A 26,790-nucleotide genomic window follows, 5' to 3' on the forward strand; every position below is an offset into this window, starting at 1 on the left:
AGGCTTCTACAGTGAGATTCGCAATCGCTGATATTTTTTCAGGCAGAGTGCGTGCGGGGGCACCTAAGAACAGGTCTAAAAGTCGGATCTGAAACATTCCCAGTTTCAAGGTCTGTCCAGCACTTAGAATCAAAGTGGTAAAATAGGGCCCAAAATTTTGAGAACTCTTCTTCAGAAGGTCACACACACATCTACGAGATAATAACCAGATAATCTGCTTTAGATTTTGATTGAGGTATAGTATTAATGTTGGCTAAGGTATTGACGCAAACTTCCCAGCGTTTCTTCAGACATTGCCAGATGGGTGTCACCTGATGAGAGCACAGGAATAGTTGTGTTTCCATGAGCACTGTCGCTGCTTGAGTTTTAATCCCTCTTTTAACCTGATGCATGCCTCATAATCATTTTATCCGGGAGTGTATACTCTGTGCTATGTCCTGGGAACATTTTTGGTGGAGTATTGATAACAGAATATTGAGGAATGTCAAGAAAACCCTCGATAAAAAGGAGCAGTCGGAGGAATCCAGGGCGCAGCATGGCGACCTGGCTGGGAAGCAGGCTGTGGGCCCAGTGCTCCTGAAGGCATTGCAGAAGGTGACTACAAACATTATCTAATTTATAGATGACAAACTTGGTGTTTTGACACAGAACATTAATGCTCGCTCGAATGAACTGTAGAATACAGGCAAGAGGCTTAGCAAAGTGGAAAATAGAATACTTAATGTTGAAAGTGCCACTTCTTTGGTCGCGACTCGACTGCAATCCTTAAAGAAGCAGCTGCATGGTAGGTCAGGTATCCTGATGGCTCTGGAAAACCAGGGCTGGAGAAAGAATGTCTGTGTGATCGGTTTTCCAGAGGGAGCTGAAGGCAGGTTTCTGGTTAAAGATTTTGAAGATTGGCTGCCACATTATTTTTTAACTTCGACATGAAGGCGGGGCAAATCAAGCTCAAAAGGACACATCATATCCTACCCCTGGGGCCCAGGGGCAACCCACATTCATGGCCTATTATCATACATTCCCATAGCTTCAGGGACCACTAGAGAGTTTTAGGGGTTGCCAGGTGTGGTGGGACTTGGCTCTGTGATGAGGCAAATGTCACATTCTTCCAGGACTTCTCAGCGGCAATGCAGCAGGAGTGCAGAGGCTTTTATGTGGTCAGAAAGCGTTTCAAGGCTTTTGGCATTCAGTATGCCCTAAACTATCCTGCCGTCCTGAGGATCACCCTCAAAGGGTGCATTAGGATGTTCGGCAATCCTTCTGAGGCTGTGGCCTTTTTATAATCTGTGAAAGGCAATAATTTCGAGTCGCAATCTGCAGCTTCTTGTTAATCGTCGACCATACCCTCTATAATTATTTCCTTGTGTTAATCCTGTACGATGCCTATTAATACTGATGGGGACAATCCTGTGACTGACTCAAGAGGTGTACTTCGCCAACTATCCTGTTTAGATTCACATTCTGCAGTTTTTTGTTAATCCTTGTTCATTGTTGAATGTAGGTCCTGTAATTCCATCTCTTCATTGATTCTGTTACGTGATTTATCACAATGATAGAGGCAATCCTATGACTGAATACGCTAGCGAATCTTCGCTGGTTAACTGTTATCCTGATGGTCTAATGAGTCGAAGGACAGTCATCCATTCATCCTTATCGTCTGTAATTTCATCGTTCCTTTTTTAGTGAATAAAAGACTTCTGTTTCTGGCAACATCAGCTTTGTCTATTTACCAGACGCGCATCACTAATATTCTGTATTTTTTGTAGCTAAAGAATAAAGTTTTGCTCCTGGAATGTGCAGGGAATTCATCACCCTATTAAAAGAAAGAAGACCTTGTATTTTCTTAAGAAGGAAAAAGTTGACGTAGCTCTATTGCAAGAAACTCATTTGGATGACAGTAAGCAGCTTAAACTCAAGAAGGATTGTTTGGGATGGGTGCTTTTTGCTTCCTTTTTGACCAGCAGACATACACAGAATAGAATCATAGAATCCCTACAGTGAAGAAGGAGCCATGTTATACAACAGTGATTGTATCCAAAAGCAGCAATTTATTGTTTGTGGAATGTTTCAGGCTGTCAAATGAATATGAAAACTGTAAATGCAATCTTTTGTTTCTACATTTACTAATGGTGTCATGCTTATCTCGCCTTCTCCAGGTTAGACAAAAAGCATTATTAAAGGAATCAGCTGTGGTTCGGAAAAAGTTTGAATGTCACAAAAGCTCTTGATTTCTTGAGTATGTTTTATTGTGATAAACAGATGATGTGCGAATGTCATGGGCACGGTGGCACAGTGGTTAGCTCTGCTGCCTCACAGCGCCAGGAGCCCGGGTTCAATTCCCAGTTTGGGTCACTGTCTGTGCAGAGTCTGCACGTTCCTCCCGTGTCTGTGTGGGTTTCCTCAGGGTGTTCCGGTTTCTTCCCACAGTCCAAAAGATGTGCTGATAACATGCAGAGGCTATGCTAAATTCTCCCTTCGTCTACCCGAACGGGCGCCCCGGAGTGTGGAATTTTCACAGTAACTTTGTTGCAATGTTAACGTAAGCCTACTTGTGACACAAAAAAATAAACTTTAAAAACTTTGCTCTGACTTCTTGAGTGTGCTTTATTGTGATAAACAGGTGACTGGGAGAAGTTAAGCCAGTTGCTGCTGCAAGTGATTGAGTTGCAGGACAGAGACACAAGATAGGCACCAGCCACAGTACTGAGTTAGACAATAGGACTGAGGTGACCCCATGCAGATGACGCGTGGCTGGGGTGCGCGCTGACATCATGAATGGGAATGTGGGTGGAGCCCGTGACGCAATGGCGCTGTGGGCGGGGCGGAACCCTCTGACGTCAGGGGGCGGCAGGAAAATGGCGGCCGAGCCGGAGTTGGGCGTGGGAACCGTGCGGCTGTGATCGCGGGAAGGCCGGCCGGCCGCGAGCCCGCCATGTACCGGTAGGCGAGGAGGAGGGAGAGAGAAAGAAAGAGAGAGAGGAGAATAAACACCGAGTGTGGAAACGTCGAGAGGATGGAGGACGTTAACTCCAACGTCAGCGCCGACCTGGAAGTACGGAAGCTGCAGGAGTTGGTTCGCAAACTGGAGAAACAAAACGAGCAGCTGAGGACCCGCTCCACCCTCCTGAGCCCCAAGCAGCAGCAGCCTCCTCCCCCCGCCAGCGGCCAGGCCTGGCAGCCCCTCCCCAGCTCGGGCCCAGGCCCGGCTCCCGGTCTGGAAGGGGAGGCTGTGTCCCACTTGCCGCTTGCCCGGGCAGGAGGAGGCGGCTTTCAGCCGGTGTTGGGCGGCAGTGAGTGCCCCGCCGAGCAGGCCGAGTGGACGGTGCTGGATGAGGTGGCGGCGCTGGATCTGGAGACAATGGCTTTGGAGGATCAGGAGGAGGAGGAGGACAGCTGGTGAGTGAGGGAGGGGACAGGCTGACAAATGGCACTCCCCTGAGTGTCTGACTCCAGCACCAACCTCTGACAACATGTCTGGGCAGACGGATGGGAGTGACTGCTTTTCCCTCGATTCTGTCCCGGTGTGTCTGCCTTTTGGTGTTTTAATATCGTTAGGTATTTTAGGTTATTTTTCGGGACAAAAACATCGCTATATAAAACCAGAGAGATCGATTGGGGGACAAGTGCCAGTTGTGAGTTATTGCCTGAGGATGACTCAAATTTATTTTCATTCTTAAAAGTCTGCATCTAAGGATGCAATAGGTACTCTTTCATGATGACAATCCCTAATTGCTCTCTGGGCAAAGGCTGGAAAAATGGAGCGTTGATCACGGAGTGAATGAAGAACTTCTTTAAGAAGTTAAATGAAAACACATTTATTTCATTCATTATTGTAGATTACAGTAGTAGGTCTGTATATGGCTTTATAATGTGACTTATGTCTGCAGCAACCATAGTGTAAACGACCCTTGTCCCACCAACATAGATGAATGAAAATATGCCTGCACAAATCTGTTATAGTGGAGTCAGTTTTAATACCACCAAGAAAGCTGTTTCAAACATTTATTGTTCATATAATCTATATAAAACAAAGCAGCTGCTCCTCTCCTGAAGTTACATGTAAGAATACAAGTGCCTTGAGATCATCATTGCAGCTTAGATTTGGCAATCAAGACTGCAGCTCACTGATTAATTGCATCATCTTCCATGTTTAACTAATGTCCCTTGGTTATAGCCATTATGGCACAGGAGGCGGCAGCCATTTGGCCCATCAGGACCAATTCAGCTCATTGAGCAATCCAATCAATCCTGATTAATTCTGAATACAGTAAGAAGTCCAACAGCAGCAGGTTAAAGTCCAACAGGACAACAGACTGTTGGACTTTAACTGGTGTTGTTAGACTTCTTACTGTGTTTACCCCAGTCCAACGCTGGCATCTCCACATCAATTAATTCTGAAGCAAGACGAAGTAACAAATCAAGTGTCAATCTTTTACATACTGATTTGTTACGTAATGCAACATTACAAATGTCCACCTTGTCCCTAACCAACACCCAGTACACCAGAAGCACCATTTCATATACTAAGTACAATAATCAAATTAACCCCTAGGTTACTGTAGCAAAAACAAACTTTAGCAGACCCTTATTAAAATATAATTAAGGGGTCTGATGATGCAGTCCAGCTCAGGGCATCTGCCATTTGAAGAAGGCCCCAAGCATACCAGTGGGCACAGTGTTCCACCTCCAGGGACATGGATGAAACCGTGGGAGAGAGACGGACAGTATAACCCCCTCGACCACCTTCTGCCTAAACCTGTAAATGGGCCAGGCTCAGGGACAGACCCACGAGGAAGTCCTCTGGTCTTCACTCTTTCACTGCCATCCCCCCACCACTCTTGTGCAAACAGATTAACTAGTTGACAGCCCCTTGAAGGACACTAAGAAAAATCGAAGCGAAGGAAACTAATTCATTTAGATGAAAATATTGTTTCCATCTGATGATGAACTCAAGCCCTTGGGGTGTCCAACAGTGTACCAGCAGAGACACCACGTGCTTCCTCTTCAAGGCCACCCAGGCACAAACACAGCACAAAGAGGCAGGCACTGAGGACGAATGACCCCCTAAACATGAACCTGTTAATAGCCAACCTGGGAAGCCACTGGAGCAGGTTAATAAAGTCTGAAATCTACCCGGCCTCCCCTTAGTCTCCTTTATACTCTTGAATAAATTAAAACCAACACTAACAAATCAGTCTTTATACTCTTGAGCATATCAATAAATCTAATAGCATCTTAAAGGGACACTGGAACAAAAATAAAACTTGAAAGGAAACTTTTAATTCAATCAAAATGTCACTTTCTTGGCTGATGCACTCCAGTGCCTGTGGGGTCCACCCGGTCACAGAAGGCCTAAAGCATACAGGCAGACACCATGTGCCTCCTCTCCAAGGCTACCCGTCTGCAAATGTAGCCATGGAAGAGTGAGCTAAAACCAAATAAATGAGTTAACATATCTCTTTAAATGCACCAAGTGTTTGTTCAGTGTTCTTTACTTGTGTATTCTTAACCTGAATAATGCAATTAACATTTGATTTTGATTTGATTTATTATTGTCACATGTATTAACATAGTGAAAAGTATTGTTTCTTGCGCGCTATACAAACAAAACATACCATTCATAGAGAAGGAAAGGAGAGAGTGCAGAATGTAATGTTACAGTCATAACTAGGGTGTAGAGAAAGATTAACTTAATGCATGGTAAGTCCATTCCAAAGTCTGACAGCAGCAGCAGGGAAGAAGCTGTTCTTGACTCGGTTGGTACATGACCTCAGACTTTTGTATTTTTTTCCTGAAGGAAGAAGGTGGAAGAGAGAATGTTGGGGTGCATGGGGTGCTTAATTATGCTGGCTGCTTTGCCGAGGCAGCAGGAAGTGTAGACGGTCAGTGGATGGGAGGCTGGTTTGCGTGATGGATTGGGCTACATTCACGACCTTTTGTAGTTCCTTGCAGTCTTGGGCAGAGCAGGAGCCATACCAAACTTCGATACAACCAGAAAGAATGCTTTCTGTGGTGCATCTGTAAAAGTTGGTGAGAGTTGTCACTGACATGCCAAATTTCCTTAGTCTTCTGAGAAAGTAGAGGCATTGGTGAGCTTAACTATGTCAGCGTGGGGGGACCAGGACAGGTTGTTGGTGATCTGGACACCTAAAAACTTGAAGCTCTCGACCCTTTCTACTTCGTCCCCGTTGATGTAGACAGGCCTGTTCTCCTTTACACTTCTTGAAGTCGATGACAATCTCCTTCGTTTTGTTGACATTGAGGGAGAGATTATTGTTGCTGCACCAGTTCACCAGATTCTCTATCTCATTCCTGTAACATACCATTAACAGTCCTATTAATCCTGTAAATGTATTTCCCTCGGGTCCAATTTTCTTTTGAAATCATTTATCTCTTTAACCACTCTTATAGACATCCAATTCTAGGTCAGTACTACGTGCTGCATAAAAAGAGTTTTTTTTGTCACATTTCTCTGGATCTTGTGCCCAAAACTTAAATCTTTGACTTCTAGATTGTGTATCACCTGCTAATGGGAACAGCTTTTCTTTGACTACCTTACGCTAAACCTGTCTTAAACTTATACTATCAAATCTCCTGTTCCAAGGAGAACAACCCCAGCTTCGCCAACCTAACCGTGGAGATAAAATCCCTCGCCTCTGGAACCATTCTGGTAAATCTCCACTGCACTTTCTCAAGGATCCTTGCAAACTTGCTAAAGTGTGACCAGAAATGGATTAATTAGTCTAGTTTTGGCCTCACCAGGGCTTTATACAAGTTCAGCATAACTTCCTTGCTTTTGAAATTTGACGCTTTGCAAGCTGCTCTTTTAATATGTCTTGCCACCTTCATAGATCTATCCACATGAACCTCCAAAATGCTCTGTCCCTTTAGCATTGTGCCATTTAGTCTATATTGCCTTCCCCTCGTCTTTTTGTCAAAATGCATCATTTTAGCTTCGTGAAATTGCCATCTGCCACTTGTGTGCTATTCTTTTAGCCCATCTATATTTTGTTGCTGATGGTTTGTATCATCCTTGCTATCAGCCACTCTTCCGAGTTTGATGTTATTGGCAAATTTAGAAATTTTCTGACTTTCAATATTGAAATTATTTATATATTAAAACGGTACTGGTCCTGGCAGTGATCCTTGTGACTGCCTACCATCCACCAATCTGCAAAAAGGAAATCGACCATGGCACACTTTTTTTTGTCCTTAAGCCTTTTTTTATCCAAGCTGAGACTGAACTTCCTCTTCCATGAGCCTCAATTTTGTCAAGTGATACTTCGTCAAACATTTGCCTAAAATCCATTTAGACAACATCCATTGAATTTCCTTCATCAACCTTCTCTGTCATGTCATCAAAAAAATAGTAAAGCAGGATTTGTCTTTTACAAATCCATGCTGGTTATCCTTAATCAAACCTCTCCAAGTGCCTGTTGGTTTTTTTTCATTCTGATTACTGTTTCTAAAATCTTATCCATGACAAACTGACTGACCAATAGATACTAGGATTGTCCTTGCACCTGAAGTTGAATAAAGTTGTCACTGTCGTCTTGATTCTTATGTGACTTGATTTCATATTTTGTTTTATAGTACATCTGTGAAATGCCTTGGGGTATTTTATTATGTTAAAGACACCAAATGAATATAATTTGGATTTATGTAGCACCATTGGTATTTTAAACAATGACGAGTTCCTGCATGTTACAGATAGTATATTTAATCATTTTAATTTTTTTTGAAAAGCACCCAAAGAATTTTGCACCAGTCTTCTAATCCTGGAGGAAACTTTGCTTTTGCGTTTAGGTGAATGAGGTTAGCCCAGTCATTGCCATACAAATAGTTGTTCATTCGATTGTTGCTCTGTATTTCTTATTAAAGGATTATAGGAGTGAAATTGAGTTTTTGTGCACACTTCTGTCGTGTATTGTACTGTGTGAAGGTGCTAGCACGAGAGCATTTGATGTCCACCAGATTTATGCAGAGCAGATAGGTATGATGTCTCACACCATCCAATGTTAATTTGACATGAGTACTGTCATTTTGGGGCTCCACAGTCTAGCTGACTTATCTTAAACCCTTAATGTATGATCAGCTATGTAAGTGATTTAAGGGGATCATCAACTACCAAAGAGGTTAATTGCCAGTTAATTCTGTCTGTGGCCACAATTCTGAAATTGTTCAGTGTTTTCCAGAGTGTTTTAAGTTGGAAAAGGCTAAGGGAGTAATGTAGCCAGGTGAAAATAGACTTGTATTTTGCAGTACCTTATGGCAGCCATTTTGCATACCACAAACTCTCTCAACATAATGCCTCGGTAACTTTTAAATTATTTGTTGAGGAATAACTCCCTTGCTCTTTTTTGAATTCTGCCATGGAGTTGGTTATGTACCCCTGAGAGGCAAGGCAGGACTTTGGTTTAACATATCATCTGAAAGACACCTCTGTGCAACACTCCCTCAGTACTGCCGAGTGTTAACCTTAATTTTTGTGCTCAAGTCCGATAGTGGGACTTGGACATACAACTTTGTGGCTCTGAGGTGAGAGTGCCACCAAATAAATCATGGCCAACAGCCATGTTTGATAGACCTTTTGCTGTCTTCTAGGCTTCAGCACAAACATGAGTGCAGTAGCAGGCTTTTCCCTTGGAGCATGACTAAGAGCATGAGAAGATGCCATACATAAGGACAAGTGCTGGAGAAATAATATCAGCAAATTGCTCCCTAAATACCGCACGGTATTTAGGGAGTAATTCTTCTGAACCTCTGCAAGGAACTAAATTAAGAGCTATCTGTGCTTAAACAATGATGGCCCCACTAAAGTCTACTGACTGCTGCAAACAAATATCCAAGTTCAAATGGACAGGGACCTCATTACCAGTGCCTTAAAGATGACAATGGTCATGAGGTTTTTGTGTGTCTGGCTCCTTCCAGGCTGGAGATGTTAGCAAAGTCTTGCAGTTTGTCATCCACTGTTGCAGAAGGGAGGTTATTGAGGCTGTGTTCAAAGGGAAGCAACTGCATTTGATTCTTGTCAGAAACAAGTAGGAGGAATGAATGCCAATGTTTGCATGCTTCCCCATGTTGCAGGGTAGCATTGACTTGATGCACATCATGTTGCTGGACTTGCATGACAACTCTGCATGTAACAGAACTGAAAGGGATTTCACTGATTTGATTTATTATTGTCATGTATTAGTATACAGTGAAAAGTATTGTTTCTTGTGCTATACAGACAAAGCATCCTGTACAGAGAGAAGGAAAGGAGAGAGTGCAGAATGTAGTCTTGCAGCCATTGCTAGGGTGTAGAGAAAGATCGATTTAATCCGAGGTAGGTCTATTCAAAAGTCTGATCGCAGCAGGGAAGAAGCTGTCTTCCACAGATGCTGCCAGACCTGTTGGGTTTGGTGTTTTATTGCTGTCATCTTCACTGGCTCCAGCCCCACCATTGGCAGTGGCCTCAGTGATATAGCAAAGAATGGTACAGCACAGGAACAGGCCCTTCGGCCCTCCAAGCCTGCACCGACCATGCTACCCGACTGAACTAAAACCCCTACCCTTCCGGGGACCATATCCCTCTTCCCATCCTATTCATGCATTGTCAAGGCGCCTCTTAAAAGTCACTATCATATCTGCTTCAGCTACTTCCCTTGGCAGAGTTCCAGGCACCCACCACCCTCTGTAAAAAAGAACTTGCCTCGTACATCTCCTTTAAACCTTGCCCCTCGCACCTTAAGCCTATGCCCCCTAGTAATTGACTCTTCCACCCTGGGGAAAGGTTTCTGACTATCCACTCTGTCTATGCCCCTCATAATCTTGTAGACTTCTATCAGGTTGTCCCTCAACCTCCATCATTTCAGTTATTCTAGTAATGACCAGCACTGTCATCTCAAAGTGGGTTAGGACGTGCAGGCACTTGATCAAGTTGTGTATCACCTTGACCTGTAAGGGAGAGGGAAGTGTTGTTTGTGAGTGTTGTGCAGTCTGGGTGATCTGTCATGGCTGAATGACTGATGGTGTGTGCAAACTGACATGTTGGTAGGAGGCTTAAAATTACAAAAACATTGTGATCCCCATACCTTTTTTTGGAGCTATCCAATTTTGCACATTTGTGCTCGATTAAATTAGTTGTACAATGCACAGAAAGGACGCTCGTTCTTTTTATTTTTTTCATCCTTTTACTGTGAAATGTACAGTTTTTTTGCTGATTTGAATTATCATCAACAAATCCTGTGACTTTGGCATTAGAGACTGTAAGAGTGAAGCTCACTAATTTGGTCCCTGGGATGAGAGTGTTGAGAGACTGAATAATTTGGATCTATGTTCTCTGGGGTTTAGAAGAATGATAGGTGATATAATAGAAACATTCAAGGTTGTGAAGGGATAAAAGCAGAAAATGCTGGATTAACTCAGCAGGTCTGGCAACATTTGTGGAGAGAAACAGTTAACATTTCGAATCTAAATGACCCTTCTACAGAATTGAAGCAAGATAGAAATTACAGATTAATATAGTTGGAACGGGAGCAGGGGAGGTGGGGCATTCGTAGAAAGGTCACTTGGATCTGAAAAATTAGCTCTGTTTCCCTCCAGATGTTGCTAGACTTAATGAGTTATCCTGCATTTTCTGTTTTCATTTCAGATTTCCAGGATCCACAGTATTTTGCTTTTGTTTCAAGATTACAAAGGGATTTGACCAGGTTGTTTCCTCTGACAGTAGAATCTAGAACAAAGGGGATAAGTTTCAGGATATGGAGCCAATCATTTAGGACTGAGATGAGAAATTTCTTCACTGACCGTTTTGTAAATCTTTAGAATAGTCTGTCCCAGAGTGCTGTGGTTATTTAAGGATGAGTTTTTTGGTGCCTCTGGAAAAAAGGAATATGGAGAGTGGGTAGGAAAGTAGAGTTGAAACCCAAAACCAGTTATGATCATACTAAATAGTGGAGCAGGCTTGACAGGTTGTATGTTTCTACCCTTGCTCCCATATGTTCAAAAGTTTCAAAATTATGACCAGCAACATTCAATTAAACATTTTTGTGTTGAGCTCACAGGTTACCTTATTTCACTGCATGTGTAATACTGGAATAGGTAGATTTTATTTTCAGTATCAGATAAGTGGACCTATAATCATTCTTTTACAAAATATGCTTACTTTGGCACATTCTTGTGTATCTATTTTTCTGAAATTGTAAATTTTGAATCATTGAGACAATTTCATATCTTGTCCTGGTTTTATCTAATGTGCTATATTGAGAGAAATGCCTTATGATCACAATTTTCATGAAAATAACATTTGAGTTATTCTGTTTAAAGCAAACGACCACTGATATATAATAAACAAATCATCTTGGTGAGGATTTCCTCATATTTCAAATATTTAATTACTTTTTGAATCACTGAAACTTTAACTTTGAATCTCTAAACTTATCCACCTTTTGAAATTTAAAATTTACCATTTGGGAGAAAATTTTGAGAAATTGAGCAGTATCTTTCAATGCATAATTTAAAACCCTAATTAAAATATTGATGCCTGGGTATAAGCAAATGTGCATTTATCCTCACTTGCCATGTAACTTTCCATTGCTGTTTGTACGTTTCTATTAATGCACATGTGTACTCACTGTCACCAGACTTCTGTCAGCATAGGAAAAGAAACCCACAGTAAATGCCAAAACATTTTTGAAATGTATTAATGACTTGCCCTTTTGACCTTCCTAGAAATTGCTTTCCTGCTGTCAGACTCCAGAATAATTTATAAAAGTCTCACTCTCCAGATTGGAAGAATAAATACTTGAGTAAAAGTATTAGTAAAGTTCATTTCTGAAAGTGCTATTCTTCTCTTACCCTTGTATTTAATTTGCCTTGTGGTAACAAGTATAACAGCTGGAGTCTGATGATGCAGTTGTATAGAACGCTGGTTAGGCCACATTTGGAGTACTGCGTCCAGTTCTGGTCGCCGCACTACCAGAAGGACGTGGAGGCTTTAGAGAGAGTGCAGAGAAGGTTTACCAGGATGTTGCCTGGTAACCTTATTTATCTTAGCTATGAGGAGAGATTGGGCAGACTGGGGTTGTTCTCCTTGGAAAGACGGAGAATGAGGGGAGATCTAATAGAGGTGTACAAGATTATGAAGGGTATAGATAGGGTGAACAGTGGGAAGCTTTTTCCCAGGTCGGAGGTGACGATCACGAGGGGTCACGGGCTCAAGCTGAGAGGGGCGAAGTATAACTCAGACATCAGAGGGACGTTTTTTACACAGAGGGTGGTGGGGGCCTGGAATGCGCTGCCAAGTCGGGTGGTGGAGGCAGGCACGCTGACATCGTTTAAGACTTACCTGGATAGTCACATGAGCAGCCTGGGAATGGAGGGATACAAACGATTGGTCCAGTTGGACCAAGGAGCGGCACAGGCTTGGAGGGCTGAAGGGCCTGTTTCCTGTGCTGTACTGTTCTTTGTTCTTTGTAACAGTTGATGGGTTGAGTGAGGTTCGTTTTGTTAACCAAGGTCAGTAGGAAAATATCACCCACCATGACAGCAGATTTATGCCATGAATATTTTTCTTGCATCCTAGGGGCAAATTAATTATTATTCAGAAATTGTGGGATTTCATTATTATATGCTGTGACCCTATTACTTGAAGGGAAATTCTACAATAAGCCATGCTTATATTTTCTATCTACCTTTGGCGCACCACTTTGTACTATCCGTGTCAATAATAGTAACATGAAACGCTAACCTTATTTTTCTCATCAATTAATTTGGTTTGCCCTGCTAAAAGAGCAGCTCATTTGTTTTTTGTTTTACAATTGCCCATATTAGTTTTTCTATGCTAATATTGTAAACATCAATTATTCTCTTTTCCTATTAATATGCTTACAGCTGACCGTTGCACACTAAATGATGCAGTGATGAGTTTTACAAACACTACTACATTGTGCAACATGTGGCAATTTGAACCAGGCAAAGAAACCTTTATAAATTGACTTCACTTGCCATGAAGTATGATTATTAACTGTATATCAGTTGGGTGTTTAATTGTATTTGGGTGGTCAGCATTAAACTGGGGACTCACCTATAAGCATATGTACATTGTGATATGGAAAATGTGTTATGTTTACCTAGCTTAAACTATTTACTCAGCAGAACTGCCCTTTTGTTCAAGTTCTTCTGTTTCATATTGTAGTAATGATTTCATACCCGCAGAAGATTCTTGCATGTGAATGACTCGTATGTTATATATTGTTGCATAAAATATTAGCCATGGATGGGGTTTTAAATTTTAACTACTTTTATGATAGTACTGTGTGTAGTGCACCCTTGCATCACCCTCAGTCAATTATTCTTTATAGAATGCAATAATTAATGTTAAATAATAATTGATCTCCCTCAATGTACTTGAACAGGTGCTGGAGTGTAGCGACTAGGGAATTTTCACAGTAACTTCATTGCAGTGTTAATGTGAGCCTACTTGTTACACTAATAAATTTTTAAATGTATGACCACTTGACCTTTGGAGGGAGAAATGTTGTTGAGGTATTTAGGAAACTCACCATTGCCCTATGGATAGTCTCATCTGAAGGATGGCGCCTGTAACAATGTAACACCCCTTAAGTACGAATTGTCAGTCCAGATTATGTGCTTAAACTCAACCTTCTGTCCCACAAGCAAGAGTGCCACCAGCTGAGGCCAACTGACGCTCAAACTGATTTTGTGCTACGTTCATAAAATGTTTGAAAATATTGAATGATAACAATGAATGAGAACCTACCATAAAATTTTTAATTTGAGTATCGAGAGTACAATACAGTCCACCACAGATCTTTTCTAAGTGTCTTGTGAGAAATTGTCCATGGGCTTTGCATATACAATATTGTCAATCCTTGAAACCCAATCTTTTCAGCTGTTAGCATCTAGAGTGGATGGTGAAGATCGGAACTTATTCAGGGCCATCCCTTTCAGTATGTAATTTTATAATGTAGAATGAACTTTTTTTGAGGCCTTCTCTGTCCTGCGCAAGAATGCCCTTTTTACTCCAATAACTGCTGGAAATTTGAGAAGAATGTTTGCCCTTTATGCTAATCCAGTGTGGCTTACTGAGAATGTGATTGATGTATTTTGGTACTATTGAAGCATGTCCATTTATTAAATTATATTGCCACTTAAGTTGTCAGTACGGAGATTGCATATTCAGTGTTGTCATCCCTTTTCTATTCAGATGTGCATTCTCATGAACACCCTTGTGAGGTGCTGGTTCTGCTGAATTTTGTCTTGATTACTATCTGTGATGAGACCCAGTCTTTGGTGATAGTGATTAGCACTGCTGCCTCTCAGCGCCAGGGACCCAGGTTCGATTTCCAGCTTGGGTCACGGTCTGTGTGGAGTCTACACATTCTCCCCATATCTATGTGGGTTTCTTCCGGGTGCTCCGGTTCCCTTCCACAGTTCGAAAGATGTGCTGGTTAGGTGCATTGGCCACGCTAAATCCTCCCTCGGTGTACCCGAACAGGCACCAGAGTGTGGCGACTAGGGGATTTTTAGAGTAACTTCATTGCAGTGTTAATGTAAGCCTTTGTGACATTAAAATAAACTTTAAAAAAACTTTAACATCATTGGTGAGCGAGCTTCTTAAAACAATTATTCCGGATGGAATGAGTAGCTGCATGGGACAGTGTAGGTTGATTAGGAAGAGCCAGCATGCATGTCGAAAGGGGAAATAATGTTTCAACTTGCTGGAGTGTTTTTGAGGAGATAACCGGATGGATGAGGGTAATGCTGTTGATGGTGGTATACATGGATTTCCAAAAGGCACTTGATACAGTGCCATGGAACAGACTAGTGAGAATTTTTAGCTCATGGAATAAAAGGGACAGTAGCAATATGAATACAAAATTTCCTGAATAATAGGAAACAGAGTGTAATGATTGAATATTTTTTGGGCTGGAGGAAGGTTTGTAGAGGACAGTGTAGAACTTCAAAAGACATCGACAAGTTGGTGGGGTGGGCAGATAGGTGGTAGATGAAGTTCGAAGTGGAGACGTGATGCATTTTAGTGAGGAGAACACGGAGAAGCAATGTAAAATTCTTAAGGGGGTGCAGGAGCCGAGGGATCTGGATGTGTAAGTGCATAGATAATTGAACGTAGCAGGACAGGTGGAGAGAGAAGTTAATAAAGTATATAGTATTCTGAGCTTTATTAATAGTGGCATAGAGTACAAGAGGAAGGAGGTTATGCTGAACTTGTACAAGATGCCAGTTAGACTTCAACTGGAGTATTGTGTACAGTTCTGGGCGCCACACTATAGAAAGGGTGTGAGCACACTGGAACGGGTTTACAAGAATAGTTCCAGGGATTAGAAATTTCAGTTATGGAGATAAATTGGAGAAGTTGGGACTGTTCTCCTTGGAGAGAGGAAGGCTAAGAAGAGATTTGATAGAGATGCTCAAAATCATGATGGGGCTGGACAGAATAGATAGGGAGAAACTGTTCCTGCTTGGAAAAGAATCAAAAGCAACAGATTTAAAGTGATGTGAGAAATCATTTTTTCACAGTGAGTGGTTCAGGTCTTGAATGCTCTGCCTGGAAGTGTGTTGGAAGTATGTCAATCGAGGCATTCAAGAGGGTATTAGGTGATTACTTGAATAGGAACAATATGCAGGGATACGGGAGAAAGGCATTAAGTCATGATGCTCATTTGGAGAGCTGGTGCAGACACGATGGGCCAAATCACTGCCTCCTGTGCTGTAACAATTCTGTGATTCTGATTTTTGTGATTTTATTCATTCAGTGTGATGCAAAAGATATATTTTTCAAAACAGTTAAAATAGACATCTCTGAACGAGAAAGGATAGGAATTAAAATTATGGTAAAATGTATAAGTAAATAGTCTTTTTTCCCGTCCCTTATCTTGAGGCATATGTCTTCAACTTGACTTTTTTAAAATTCCAAGTCCGTATTCTGCTTTTCACTTCCAATTAATAGAATTAAGGAATGCTAGAGCAAAAAATAGACAGGAAAGGCTGTAAAATTTGTTACAACTTGTAAAGTGGAAAAGAAGACTACAGCTATTTTGATATTGCTTTAAATATCAAGGTTGTTTTTTTTTTCAATCTTGAACTTGGAAATCAATGAAACTGATGGTGTTGAATTATGAAAAATGATGCTCAATCATATAATTAACCAACCATTTTTATTTTGTTGTCAATTTTAGGTTGTACACATCACCAAAGAGGTTGCCAACCCCAGTTCAAAAAGCTTTTAGTCCATTGCAATGGTGCAGACAGGTGCTGGATCATCCAAACTCAGATATTGAAACAGCAAAAAGATCATTGATACATAGGCTTGATCAAGCGATAGCAGGTAAATATTCAAATTTTTTCCTCTCTGCTTTTGTGTGAATTTAAATTTGTAGTTATTTCTGACAACCAATGTGTGAAAAAATATTGTTGTTCAAATTGTGCATGTCGTTTCTCACCTTTTCAGAGTCCAGTTTGACATGTGTAGATAAAAGTGTACATTGCTGTTTTCAATTTTGAAATTATTTTTTGACTAAACTATGGTACATTCAATATTTATTCGGTATTGGCAGCATAGTAAGCACCAAGTACTAAACCTGTATATAGTCTTAATGTTGGATTTGAGATGGCAATGCCTTGCGATATGAATCTTCATTCTGTTATATTGTCCTTTTTTGTTCTGCTTTAAATGTGCTCATTGCAGCTCAGAATCATTGCATTTCACTTTTTAGCTCTTACTGATGACCTAGTTGTAGCCAATTATCAAGAGTACCGTGTGATATTACATGCATTACCTAATATTCTCTAAGGTTATTGCATTATCCTGTTTTGGATGGTGGAAATCAAAGTTCTAGAATAAACTTGTCCAAACCTTTTGTAGCTGGGATTCAAATACACCTGTTAAATCCAAATCCAGTGATTCGGCCACACGTAACGTGCAATAATGCAAATCTCATACACAAAATTAAAGATTCCCTTATTAAAAAAGAGGTCCCGCATGCACAACTAGCTTTAAAAAGCACCATCTTTGCATGCAAAGAAAACCAAATATCCTTGTCCCCCATTTATTTTCCCTGCTATTGAGTTCCACCTTACTTTTACCTTAATTCCTCTCCTTCCATTCTGTTCCATGTACTTACAGCTTTTTTAAAAAGATGCTAGTTAATGTTGTGGCGGTTTAGTTCAAACCCTACCAATAAACTATATTTTCTCTAGGTCACGAACATTTTTTCTCCCAAAAATGGGCACACAGAAAAGCCAGATATTTTGATCTGCATTTTACATTTGTGGAACTAATGACGCAAGAGCTAAAATAATTGCTGTATCTTTATCTCTGGCTAATTTTGGATCTGAGAATCTAATTGCATCAGTATCCCACCACAAAATTACTGTCCTTCCTAACCATATGAAAAATCATACCGCTTAAAGACAGACTCTGAAGACACACCAGCATTAGATTTATGCAGTACACAATGATGAGATCTCTAACTTATGGAAGTAAATTTCTGTACTGGTGTGAGATCTTAATGCAAAGATTGCATTGCAAGCTTCAATTGGAATAAGAATTATGAACTTAAAAAATGTAATTTGGATTAAAAGTTGCATTCAATAAATTTTAATCATTAAGGTTCAAATTTATATTCCAGTGCAGTCGATCTGGACTTATTTAATCACTCTATGCTGACTGAATTATTTTCCAGTAATCAATATAATTTTGTTTGCAGTCATAACAACATTGAATATTATGAACCAGCTTGAATAGATTTCAAGAAAATCTGAGTTTCTAGGGTATTTTAATCTTTTAAGCTTGGTGATTTTAACTGCTGTTTCTTGCAGTCTGGGATTGAATTATATTGTAGTCCTGACAAAGAGCATTATGTATCTAGGTGAGTGGTACCCATTACAGGACCAAACTGGTGGTTGTGTTGTAGGTAATTTGCCCTCTTTTGGATGTAGGAATGAATTAGGGTGTCCGGGGGGAAAAAATCCAGACACCCATATCAAGCTCAAAGTTGATTATAGAACATTACAGCGCAGGACAGGCCCTTCGGCCCTCGATGTTGCACCGACCAGTGAAACCAATCTAAAGCCCATCTAACCTACACTATTCCAATATCATCCATATGTTTATCCAATAATCATTTGAATGCTCTTAATGTTGACGAGTCCACTACCGCTGCAGGCAGGGCATTCCACGCCCTTACTACTCTCTGAGTAAAGAACCTACCTCTAATATCTGTCCTATTAGGTTGCTGATTGCAACTGAGACACCTGGGCAAGCAGTTAAGAGTAACATTAACACACTGGTGTTAACAGTTCTGTGCTTTAGGCATGTGATAAACTTATATAACAGTTTTCAGTGATAACTACTGGAAGTTAGTATAAGAGTATTAAAACTAAGGCTTTATTAAAAATGTTGGTATAATGTCTTCAAGCAGTGGGAAAATATTGTTTACTGCACCAAGCAACTGAGTGAAGTGCTGAACTAAGGGAATAACAGATCATTTATAACATACTTTGGGATATGTGCCAAATAAGTTGCAAGGTTACTACCATGATATCTATTTCTGATAGTGTTAATCAGCCTGTTTTAGTTATGACACTCTGCCCTTGCATTAAGCAGCGTTCCAATATAACTTCATATGACAAAACATTTTTTTTTCCATGATCACACTGGACCTCAGCTTAGGAAAATAAATTACAGCTAATGAGCAATATAGTGGTGCCTGAAGGGGTTAGATACTGCATCCTAACTTCCTATTTCTAAAACTAACTTTTAACATCAATTTGATTGAAACTGTGTACAAGTTATAATGCACAATGGCATATTTTAATCACTATTTAAAGGTGTAAATCTAATAAAATTTAATGGGAGAAAGTGGATTCTGCACTATTAGTGGGGCAACAGAAGTTCATGCCCAGCTCCTAAAAGCTATTGTGTGTGTTCTGGATCTTAGATCCATATCAAGATTCGATGCCTGATGAGCCTTGAAATCGCCTTTCTGAGGCTGATGAGTAAGAAACTGTGTTTCCAAGTGTTTTTCTGTTTTTTATCCAAAAGGAAGGTCTGAATTAAATCAAAAACTATTGAGACCTTGTGCTTATGTTAGTGGTTGTTAAGGTGATCTTCAACTTGTGACCTCCATATTGATTGCTTTGGTGGTCTCGGCATAATCCGAAAAAAGTGGTTGAATTTTTGCTCTCGGAGAGCCTTAAAATAACATAACAGTTGACAGAGTGCAGTGACAGCAGCATGTTTTATCTAATTGAGTCATATATTACAGTACAGAAGGAGGCCTTTTAGTCCATCATGCCTGTGTCAGCTCTTTGACACTATCCAATTAACCTCATAATCTAGTAAATGATTTATTTTTAAATATTCAATTCCCATTTCAAATTTGTTATTGAATCTGCTTTTAGGAGATGCATTCCATATCATTACAACTCTCACCCAATGTTTTTCCCTCCTCGTGATGCTTCTGGTTCTTAGGCCAATTGCCTTAATTCTGTGCGCTCTGGTTACTGTCCCTTCTGCCATTGGAAACTATTTCTCCTATTTGCTCTATCAAGGCACTTCAAGATTTTGAACATCTTTAACCTTCTCTACTGTAAGGAAAATATCCCCAGTTTCTTTATAACCGAAATCCTTTAGTCTGGTGTCATTCTAATAAATCTCCTCTTTACCATCTCTTGTGCCTTAACGTCCTTGAAGTGCAGTGCAGAGTCTTGGTCATCTGCAGGGGAACATACAAATTTGGAACAAGATTAGACCACTCAGCCCTTAAGCCTACTCTACTATTTGAAAAGAACGCCTGATCAGGTTGTGGACTCTACTTTCCTATCTAACCCCCCGACTTCCATGTCAATCCAGAATCTATGTAACTCAGTCTTGAAAATATTCAATGACACTGTCTCCACTGCTCATTTCGAAAGAGAATTCCACAAACTAAAGATCCTCTGAGATGCCTTGCTAATCATTTGTTGTACATGCATACTAAATTTTTAAGGTTCATGTACTAGAGAACCCAGATCCCTCAGTACCATAATCCTGCAATCTCTCTCTATTTAAATAATATGCTGCTTTTCTATTCTTCCTGCCAATGTTTATAAATGTGCATAAATTCTCCCATATATTCCATCAGCCAAGCCTTTGCCCATTGACTCAACCAAAGTGAATGACCCATGATTTTCTCAGGGTTTCATGTAATTTGGTTTTTTTACCCAAGAGCTGGGTCAGACCCTCACCCACTCTGCCAACTCCCTCCCCCCACCCCAAGCAAAATGTCTCTTACTTTTTCACCAAGGTAGTTAACCTATCTGTATCTCGTATCCATTTGCAGAGTCCATATGTACTCTTCACAACTTACACTTCTAACTAGCTGTCATTCACCTGATGAAGGAGTGGCGCTCCGAAAGCTCGTGCTACCAAATAAACCTGTTGGACTTTAACCTGGTGTTGTGAGACTACTTACTGTGCCTACCCTAGTCCGACACCGGCAACTCCACATCATTCACAAATTTGGTCTCTTCTTCCAAATTGTTGGTGTATATTTTACATAGTTGAAGCCCCAGCATTGATCCCTGTGGCATTCCATTCGTTACAGCTTATCAACCTGAAAATGATCCATTTATCCCTATTTTCTGCTTTCTGTTATATAACCAATCCTCAATCCATGCTAATCTGTTACTCACTATTCCATGAGCTCTTATTTTGTGTAGTAACTTTTGATTTAAAGTTAAAATGTATTTATTAGTCACAAGTAGGCTTACATTCACACTGCAATGAAGTTACTGTGAAAATCCCCTAGTCAGCACACTCCAGCGCCTCTTTGGGTACACTGAGGGAGAATTTAGCTTGGCCAGTGCACCTAACCTACACATCTTTGGACTGTGGGAGGAAACCCATGCAGACTCGGGAAGAACATGCAAATGCCATACAGATAGTGACCCAAGCCTGGAATCAAGCCCGGGTTCCTGGCGCCGTGAGGCAGCTGTGCTGACCACTGTTGCCATCGTGCCACCACACCTTATCAAGTGCCTTTTTGGAAATCCAAGTACACCACTCCTACAGTTTTCCTCTTTATCCACATTGCTTGTTACTTCCTCAAAGAACTCTAATAAATTAGTCAAACACTACTTTCCTTTCATAAAAACCATGATCACTTTGTCGGATTGCATTAAGATTTTCTATAACCTCCTCCTCTTCTAGCATTTTCCCTATGACCGATGTTAAGCTAACTCATCTGTAGTTTGTTGTCTTCTATCTCTCTCCTTTCTTGAATAAAGTGTTCACATTTGGTATTTTCCAATCTGATGGGACCTTTCCAGAATCTCGGAGATTTTGGAAACTTAAAAACCAATGCATCCACTATATCAGCACCCACCTCTTTTAAGACCTAAGGATGAAGTTCTTCAGGACTTGTCAGCCTATAGTTGTAGTAATTTTCTCAGTACTCTTTCCCTGGTGATTGTAATTGTTTTAAGTTTGATTCTTTTTTTTGCTTGTGCCAACATGTTTTTCACGTTTTTGCTTATGGACAGAACTGTTCATTATTCTGCCATTCCCACTCAATCTAGACAAATATTTTGTTTCTTCAATATAACAATTACTACTCTTGTTGTTCCAGGACATCTTTATCATTTAATCTCACCCATCCTCTTATTCATTCCCTTTTGTTTTTCTTCCCTCTCCCCTTTAACAGTACAAAGCCCATCACGTTTCTACCTTCCTTCAGTTCTAAAGAGAAGTCTCCTCAAACTTAAAACATGAGCTGTTTTTCTCTCTCCATAGATGCTGCCAGTCCTGCTATGTATTTCCGACACACTTGTGTTTTTATTTGAGATTTTCAGCATCCACAGTATTTTGCTTTTACTTTAGGCTAATATCTGTTTCGGGCTCCTGCTACTAAATTACATTCTGATGATGCATCCTGCCCAGCTATCTGTGGAGATTCAATGGGTGCCAACGGCTCATCGAAGCATTCTCTGACGTTCAGTTCTAGCCTGCCTCTGGGTCAGATTGTATGCTGTTTTAAGAACCACTGGGCATGTGCAGGAGAACAAGACATTTTTTAGGCCCCTATTTGTAACTGGACTCATTTCTGTAACCTAATCCAGTTTGGTCTTTTTAGCCTACTTGGCCTTGTGAATATTGATTTCTTTCCTAATCTCTGTCCTTCTTTGTTGCCCTCCTTCAAACCCACTTCTTTGACCTCGCTTCTCATCAACCCTCTGATTCTGTCCTGTCAGCCTTTGTGGAAAACAAATTGATTGGTGTTGTGACACACAAATGACCAAAGTGTAATGATAAAGTGAAGTTGACATCACAAAAATATTTGGCTAATTTCAGAGATATTTTTTCCAGTTCTCCTATTGATCACTTTTTTTTCATCTTGCAGAGAGCAAAAGGCGGAGTCTGTTCAGTAGTTCTTATTATCCTGCTGGTTACCCAAGTTCTTTCAGCCCCAGTGGAGGCAGCAGTCCCTATGGCAGCGGCTTCAGTTCCCCATCCTCCACACCAGTCCGATCGACTCCACTTGTGAAACAGTTGATGACACCTGGAAGTGCAGGTATAGTGACCTTCGGATCACAGTGTTCATTTAATCAGTTTTGTTATTGTACACATGCTATTGCATAATAACTTGGGTTCTTATTAAAACCAGCACATATGCTTGCAGGGAAATTTGATTTTGATACCATTATCTGCTAATGGTTTTAAAACCTTTAAGCTTGGAATTCAGGCACCAGTCCAGTAATTACAAGATTCCTGCCTAACATTTTACTTCACCATATGCTGGTAAGATCAAATGATGAGTTGATACTATGTTGGTTGTGCATTTTCCTGTGGAGAATACATAAAATTCCCGTCTTACTCCAACCATAGAGCTCTGCCTTTGCTTGTGGTTTTGGTGGCACAGTGGTTAGCACTGCTACCTCACAGGGCTAGGGGCCAGAGTTCAATTCCGGCCTCAAGTCACTGTCAGTGTGGAGTTTGCACATTCTCCCCGTGTCTGCGTGGGTTTCCTCCGGGTGCTCCGGTTTCCTTCCACAGTCCACAAAAATGCAGGTTAGGTTGATTGGCCATGATAGATTGACCCTAGTGTCAGTCGGATAAGCAGGCTAAATATGTGGGTCAATGGGAATAGGATGGCATTGTGGTTGGTGCAGACCCAATGGGCCGAATGGCCTCCTTCTGCACTGTAGGAATTCTATGATTTTTCTGGGGAAGAGAGAAGGGAAGACTTCCGGACCCCAAAATTCAGTTCAATAAGGCCAGTGATCCCTGTGCTACAGGAGCTGGTTCAGGTTCAAAAGGAAGGGGAAGATGGGGCTCCCTGCTTGTTTCTGGTCCTGCATGATAGAACAAAGAACAATACAGCACAGGAACAGGCCCTTCGGCCCTCCAAACCTGCGCCGCTCCCTGGTCCAAACTAGACCATTCTTTTGTATCCCTCCATTCCCACTCCTACAGCATGATCACCATGCTGTAAAAGTTGTGATGCATTCATCCTCCATCTGCCTATCGTTCTGGCCACTTTCAAACCATCACTTTTAAAGCAGAGGCTGGCTGCTCAGTGAAAAGGCTTTATGCTGTCCTCAGGACTGACATGGAAAAGGAGCAGGACGAGGCCATTCGACCTTTCAAACCTGTTCCGTCATTTAATAAGATCATGGCCGGTCTGCTAGCCATAAATCTACATCCTGTCAGGAAACGGAGGCAGTTTCAAATCTATATTTGTGGTGTTGGATATCAGAAATAAGGTATAGATTTAAGTGCAAAGCAAAAATAAAAGCAAAATACTGTGGATGCCGGAATCTGAAACAAACAGAAAATGCTGGAAAATCTCAAATCTGACAGCATCTGTGGGGAGAGAATAGAGCCAATGTTTCAAGTCTAGATGACCCTTCGTCAGAGCTAATTGCAGATTTAATTGCATTTAATTTAGTGTTTGTGTAAGAAGGGGTTAAAACTGGTTAGCTTCAGGTTTAGCAAAGATGTTTGTATGTGGGGGCTTTGGTTTCATTTCAAATTATGTCTGCATTATGGGTTTGAGAGTCCACGACATGAAAATCAAATGAGCTGAAAGAAAGATTCAGCTGTTTGTTGCTTTAGCTTAGGAAGGATTTTTGAGTTTAATTTGAACTGCACCCAAGGCAGTAGGAACTTAGCAGCTAGAGAGGAAACAGCTTTCATAGCTCTGTCAGAAGCAAAACAGTGGAGTAATGGCCAAGGAAACAAGTCCCAGGAACTAAAGGACAGTTAGTTCTAGAAACCAGGGAATGAAAAAAGGTCCCAAGAAGATTTAAGTCAAAGGGGAAAAAAAAGGAACTACAATTTAAAGAAGGTATTATTCATTGAAGTTGAAGACAGCTGAAACATGCAGACCTGGTAAAGTTAGCTAGAGGACTTTGTAGCCTTTGAAACAGTAGTGTTCTATTGACTTGGCTGAGTATCAGAAAGATTGTGTGGCTTGAATGCACGTGGCACTTCATAGCAGATGAAACCCAAAAGAAGAGTTGGAAATCCTAGAAGTGGATGCTTGCTGAAAACGTTGTTTGGAAGAAGATTCTAAAGTGAGTCTTTGAGAGTGGAGTTTGGAAACATTTCATGTGATGATCATCTGGGGGAACTTGAGGAAAAATTGAGGGAATTTTGATTGGGTGACATCTGCTATTTGGTTTCAGCATGTCTGACCATAGTTAACCTGTTGGTTTACAAGGACTATGTATTTACTGAAAACATTACAGCCTAAGATATATTTTGTAATCAGTGTTATCCTTGAAATCTACGAATATCTTTGAAGTGGGAGTGATGGATTATTGTATTCAAACTTTATATGTTGAATAATGTTTTTGTTGTTAAAGACTAATTGGCTGTCCTGTGACTCTGTTCATCCACGGTTTCTAAAAACGCATAAAAGTTGCACTCTTCTGAACCAGGGTTCCATTCTGTGACCTTCCTATCCAGTACTAACATTAACTGGAATCGTAACAATTCTACCTACAGCTGATAACCCATCAACTCTTTGCTTATCAAGAATCTATCCATCTCTTCCTTAAAAATATTCAAAAACTCTGTTTCCACCACCTTTTCAGAAAGAGATTTCCAAAGACTCACGACCCTCAGTTTAATCTGTGTTTTAAGTGGGCAGTCGCTTATTTTTAAATAGTGAATTCCCAGTTCTAGGTTCTACTACAAGAGGAAGCATCCTCTCCCTGTTCAACTTGACAAGATGCTTCATCTTGTATGTTTCAATCAAGTCTCCTCTTACGCTTCTAAACTTCAACACAAGCCTAACCTATTCAACCATTCCTTAAGATAATCAGCCTATTCCAGGTATTAGTCTGGTAAACCTCTGAATTACTTCCAACACATTTACATGCTTCCTTAAATAAGGTGACCAATTGTACACGGTACTGCAGATGTGGGCTGGAACACGCCACAGAGAGGCCAGAGAATCTTTTCCTCCAGTGCTTCAACGACCACTTTGGGAGGAAGAGGTAACTGGCATGTGCAGAAAGCACCGATGTAAAGCGCTTGCCAAAGGTACCAGTGGCAACACAAATGTTTTATTATTGAGTTGTCTGAAGGAGTGGTGGAAACCGATTCCGCAGTAAATTTCAAAAGAGAATGGATAAATACTGAAAAAAAACTAATCAATCTGGAAAGAGCAGAGATGAATTGAGACTAATTGGAACCTAATTGCTGCCACCTGTGCTGGATGATGTGCTTCTATGATTGTTATCTGATTGTCTTGTGATACCATTTGGCTTGATTCTGTTGCGACCTCTTGGAATTTTTTCCATTGTGCAAAATGGGATATGGGTTAGTAGACAATTCCATTGATTGTATAGCATTCTCCCCTGCAGAGATGCTTGGTGTTTTTCTGTTGAATTAACTATTGCTGTTGTTAATAAGAACATTGAAATGTTATCTAGCTTTTGCAAATGCAGGGGATCAGAACCATGTAGCAAAAACAAACTAGCAACTTCCTCCTCTTCTTCATATTAGGTCATTTTAAAGGTTCTGTAGACCAGAATCCTCCCATTAGCCCTCCATCATCTGTGGATAGTGAACTAAGTACTTCAGAAGTAGATGACGATTCACTGGGCTCTGGTTACAAGCTTGCTGATGTCACAGATGTACAGATCCTAGCTCGGATGCAGGAAGAAAGTAAGTATTGAACTAATATTTAACATGAATTGTGAATTTCAAGTAAAACACAAGTTGGCTGAAATCAATAAATTTAACAATGTTAGTTGCATGCCTTCTAACACCTACTTTAATGTAAAAGTACTCACTCAGAGGATGCTTCTTATGTAGACATTTTTTGTAAGAAATATTAAGTGTGTGGTTTTTGTTGCACAATGTTCTTTTTTGAATTAGTTCCTTCTGCTGCATATTGGTACTGCTATCTGGTGGTTCTCCAACATATTCTTTCTGCGTATTGCATATATGTCTCACATTGGAGCTGAATGAACTTTATTGAAGCTCAATAATTCAGTGCAAAGCTGTTATCTAATACCTCCGTTAGATAACCAGTTAGAAGCCAAGACACCTCAGTTGCAAACATGAAAATTGGATAAATAAATGATGACATTATATTGCATAACAATTTCCATTTATATAGTACCTTCAAGATAGTAAAACATCTCAAAGGCAATTTGCAAGAGCATTATCAATCAAAATTTGACACTAAGCCATATGAGATTTTGACAGACATCAAAGACTTGGTCAAAGGGAGAGGTTTTAGGGAGCATCTTAAATGAGGAAAAAGA

The 26,790-nt window shown here is 40.6% G+C and overlaps 1 protein-coding gene across 3 annotated transcripts in view; it reads left to right on the forward strand.

The window, feature by feature from the left end:
- The first annotated feature begins 2,809 nt into the window (after positions 1–2,809).
- The window catches only part of slain2 (SLAIN motif family, member 2), a 54,089-nt gene continuing 30,108 nt past the window's right edge, over positions 2,810–26,790 (forward strand). For 2 of the 3 annotated variants that reach the window (XR_013498374.1, XM_078217111.1), the window contains exons 1-4: positions 2,834–3,396; positions 16,206–16,354; positions 22,410–22,580; positions 26,024–26,185. Coding sequence is in view for 2 of the 3 variants with exons in the window: in XM_078217111.1 (XP_078073237.1) it covers positions 3,014–3,396; positions 16,206–16,354; positions 22,410–22,580; positions 26,024–26,185 (865 nt within the window). In the remaining variant the exon portion in view is untranslated. Of the gene's footprint in view, positions 3,397–16,205; positions 16,355–22,409; positions 22,581–26,023; positions 26,186–26,790 lie in introns of all 3 variants that reach the window. The other variant, XM_078217097.1, reaches the window with a different exon arrangement.

Source organism: Mustelus asterias, chromosome 1 (assembly GCF_964213995.1).
Source record: "Mustelus asterias chromosome 1, sMusAst1.hap1.1, whole genome shotgun sequence".
In the NCBI taxonomy this organism is placed as follows: Eukaryota; Metazoa; Chordata; class Chondrichthyes; order Carcharhiniformes; family Triakidae; genus Mustelus; species Mustelus asterias.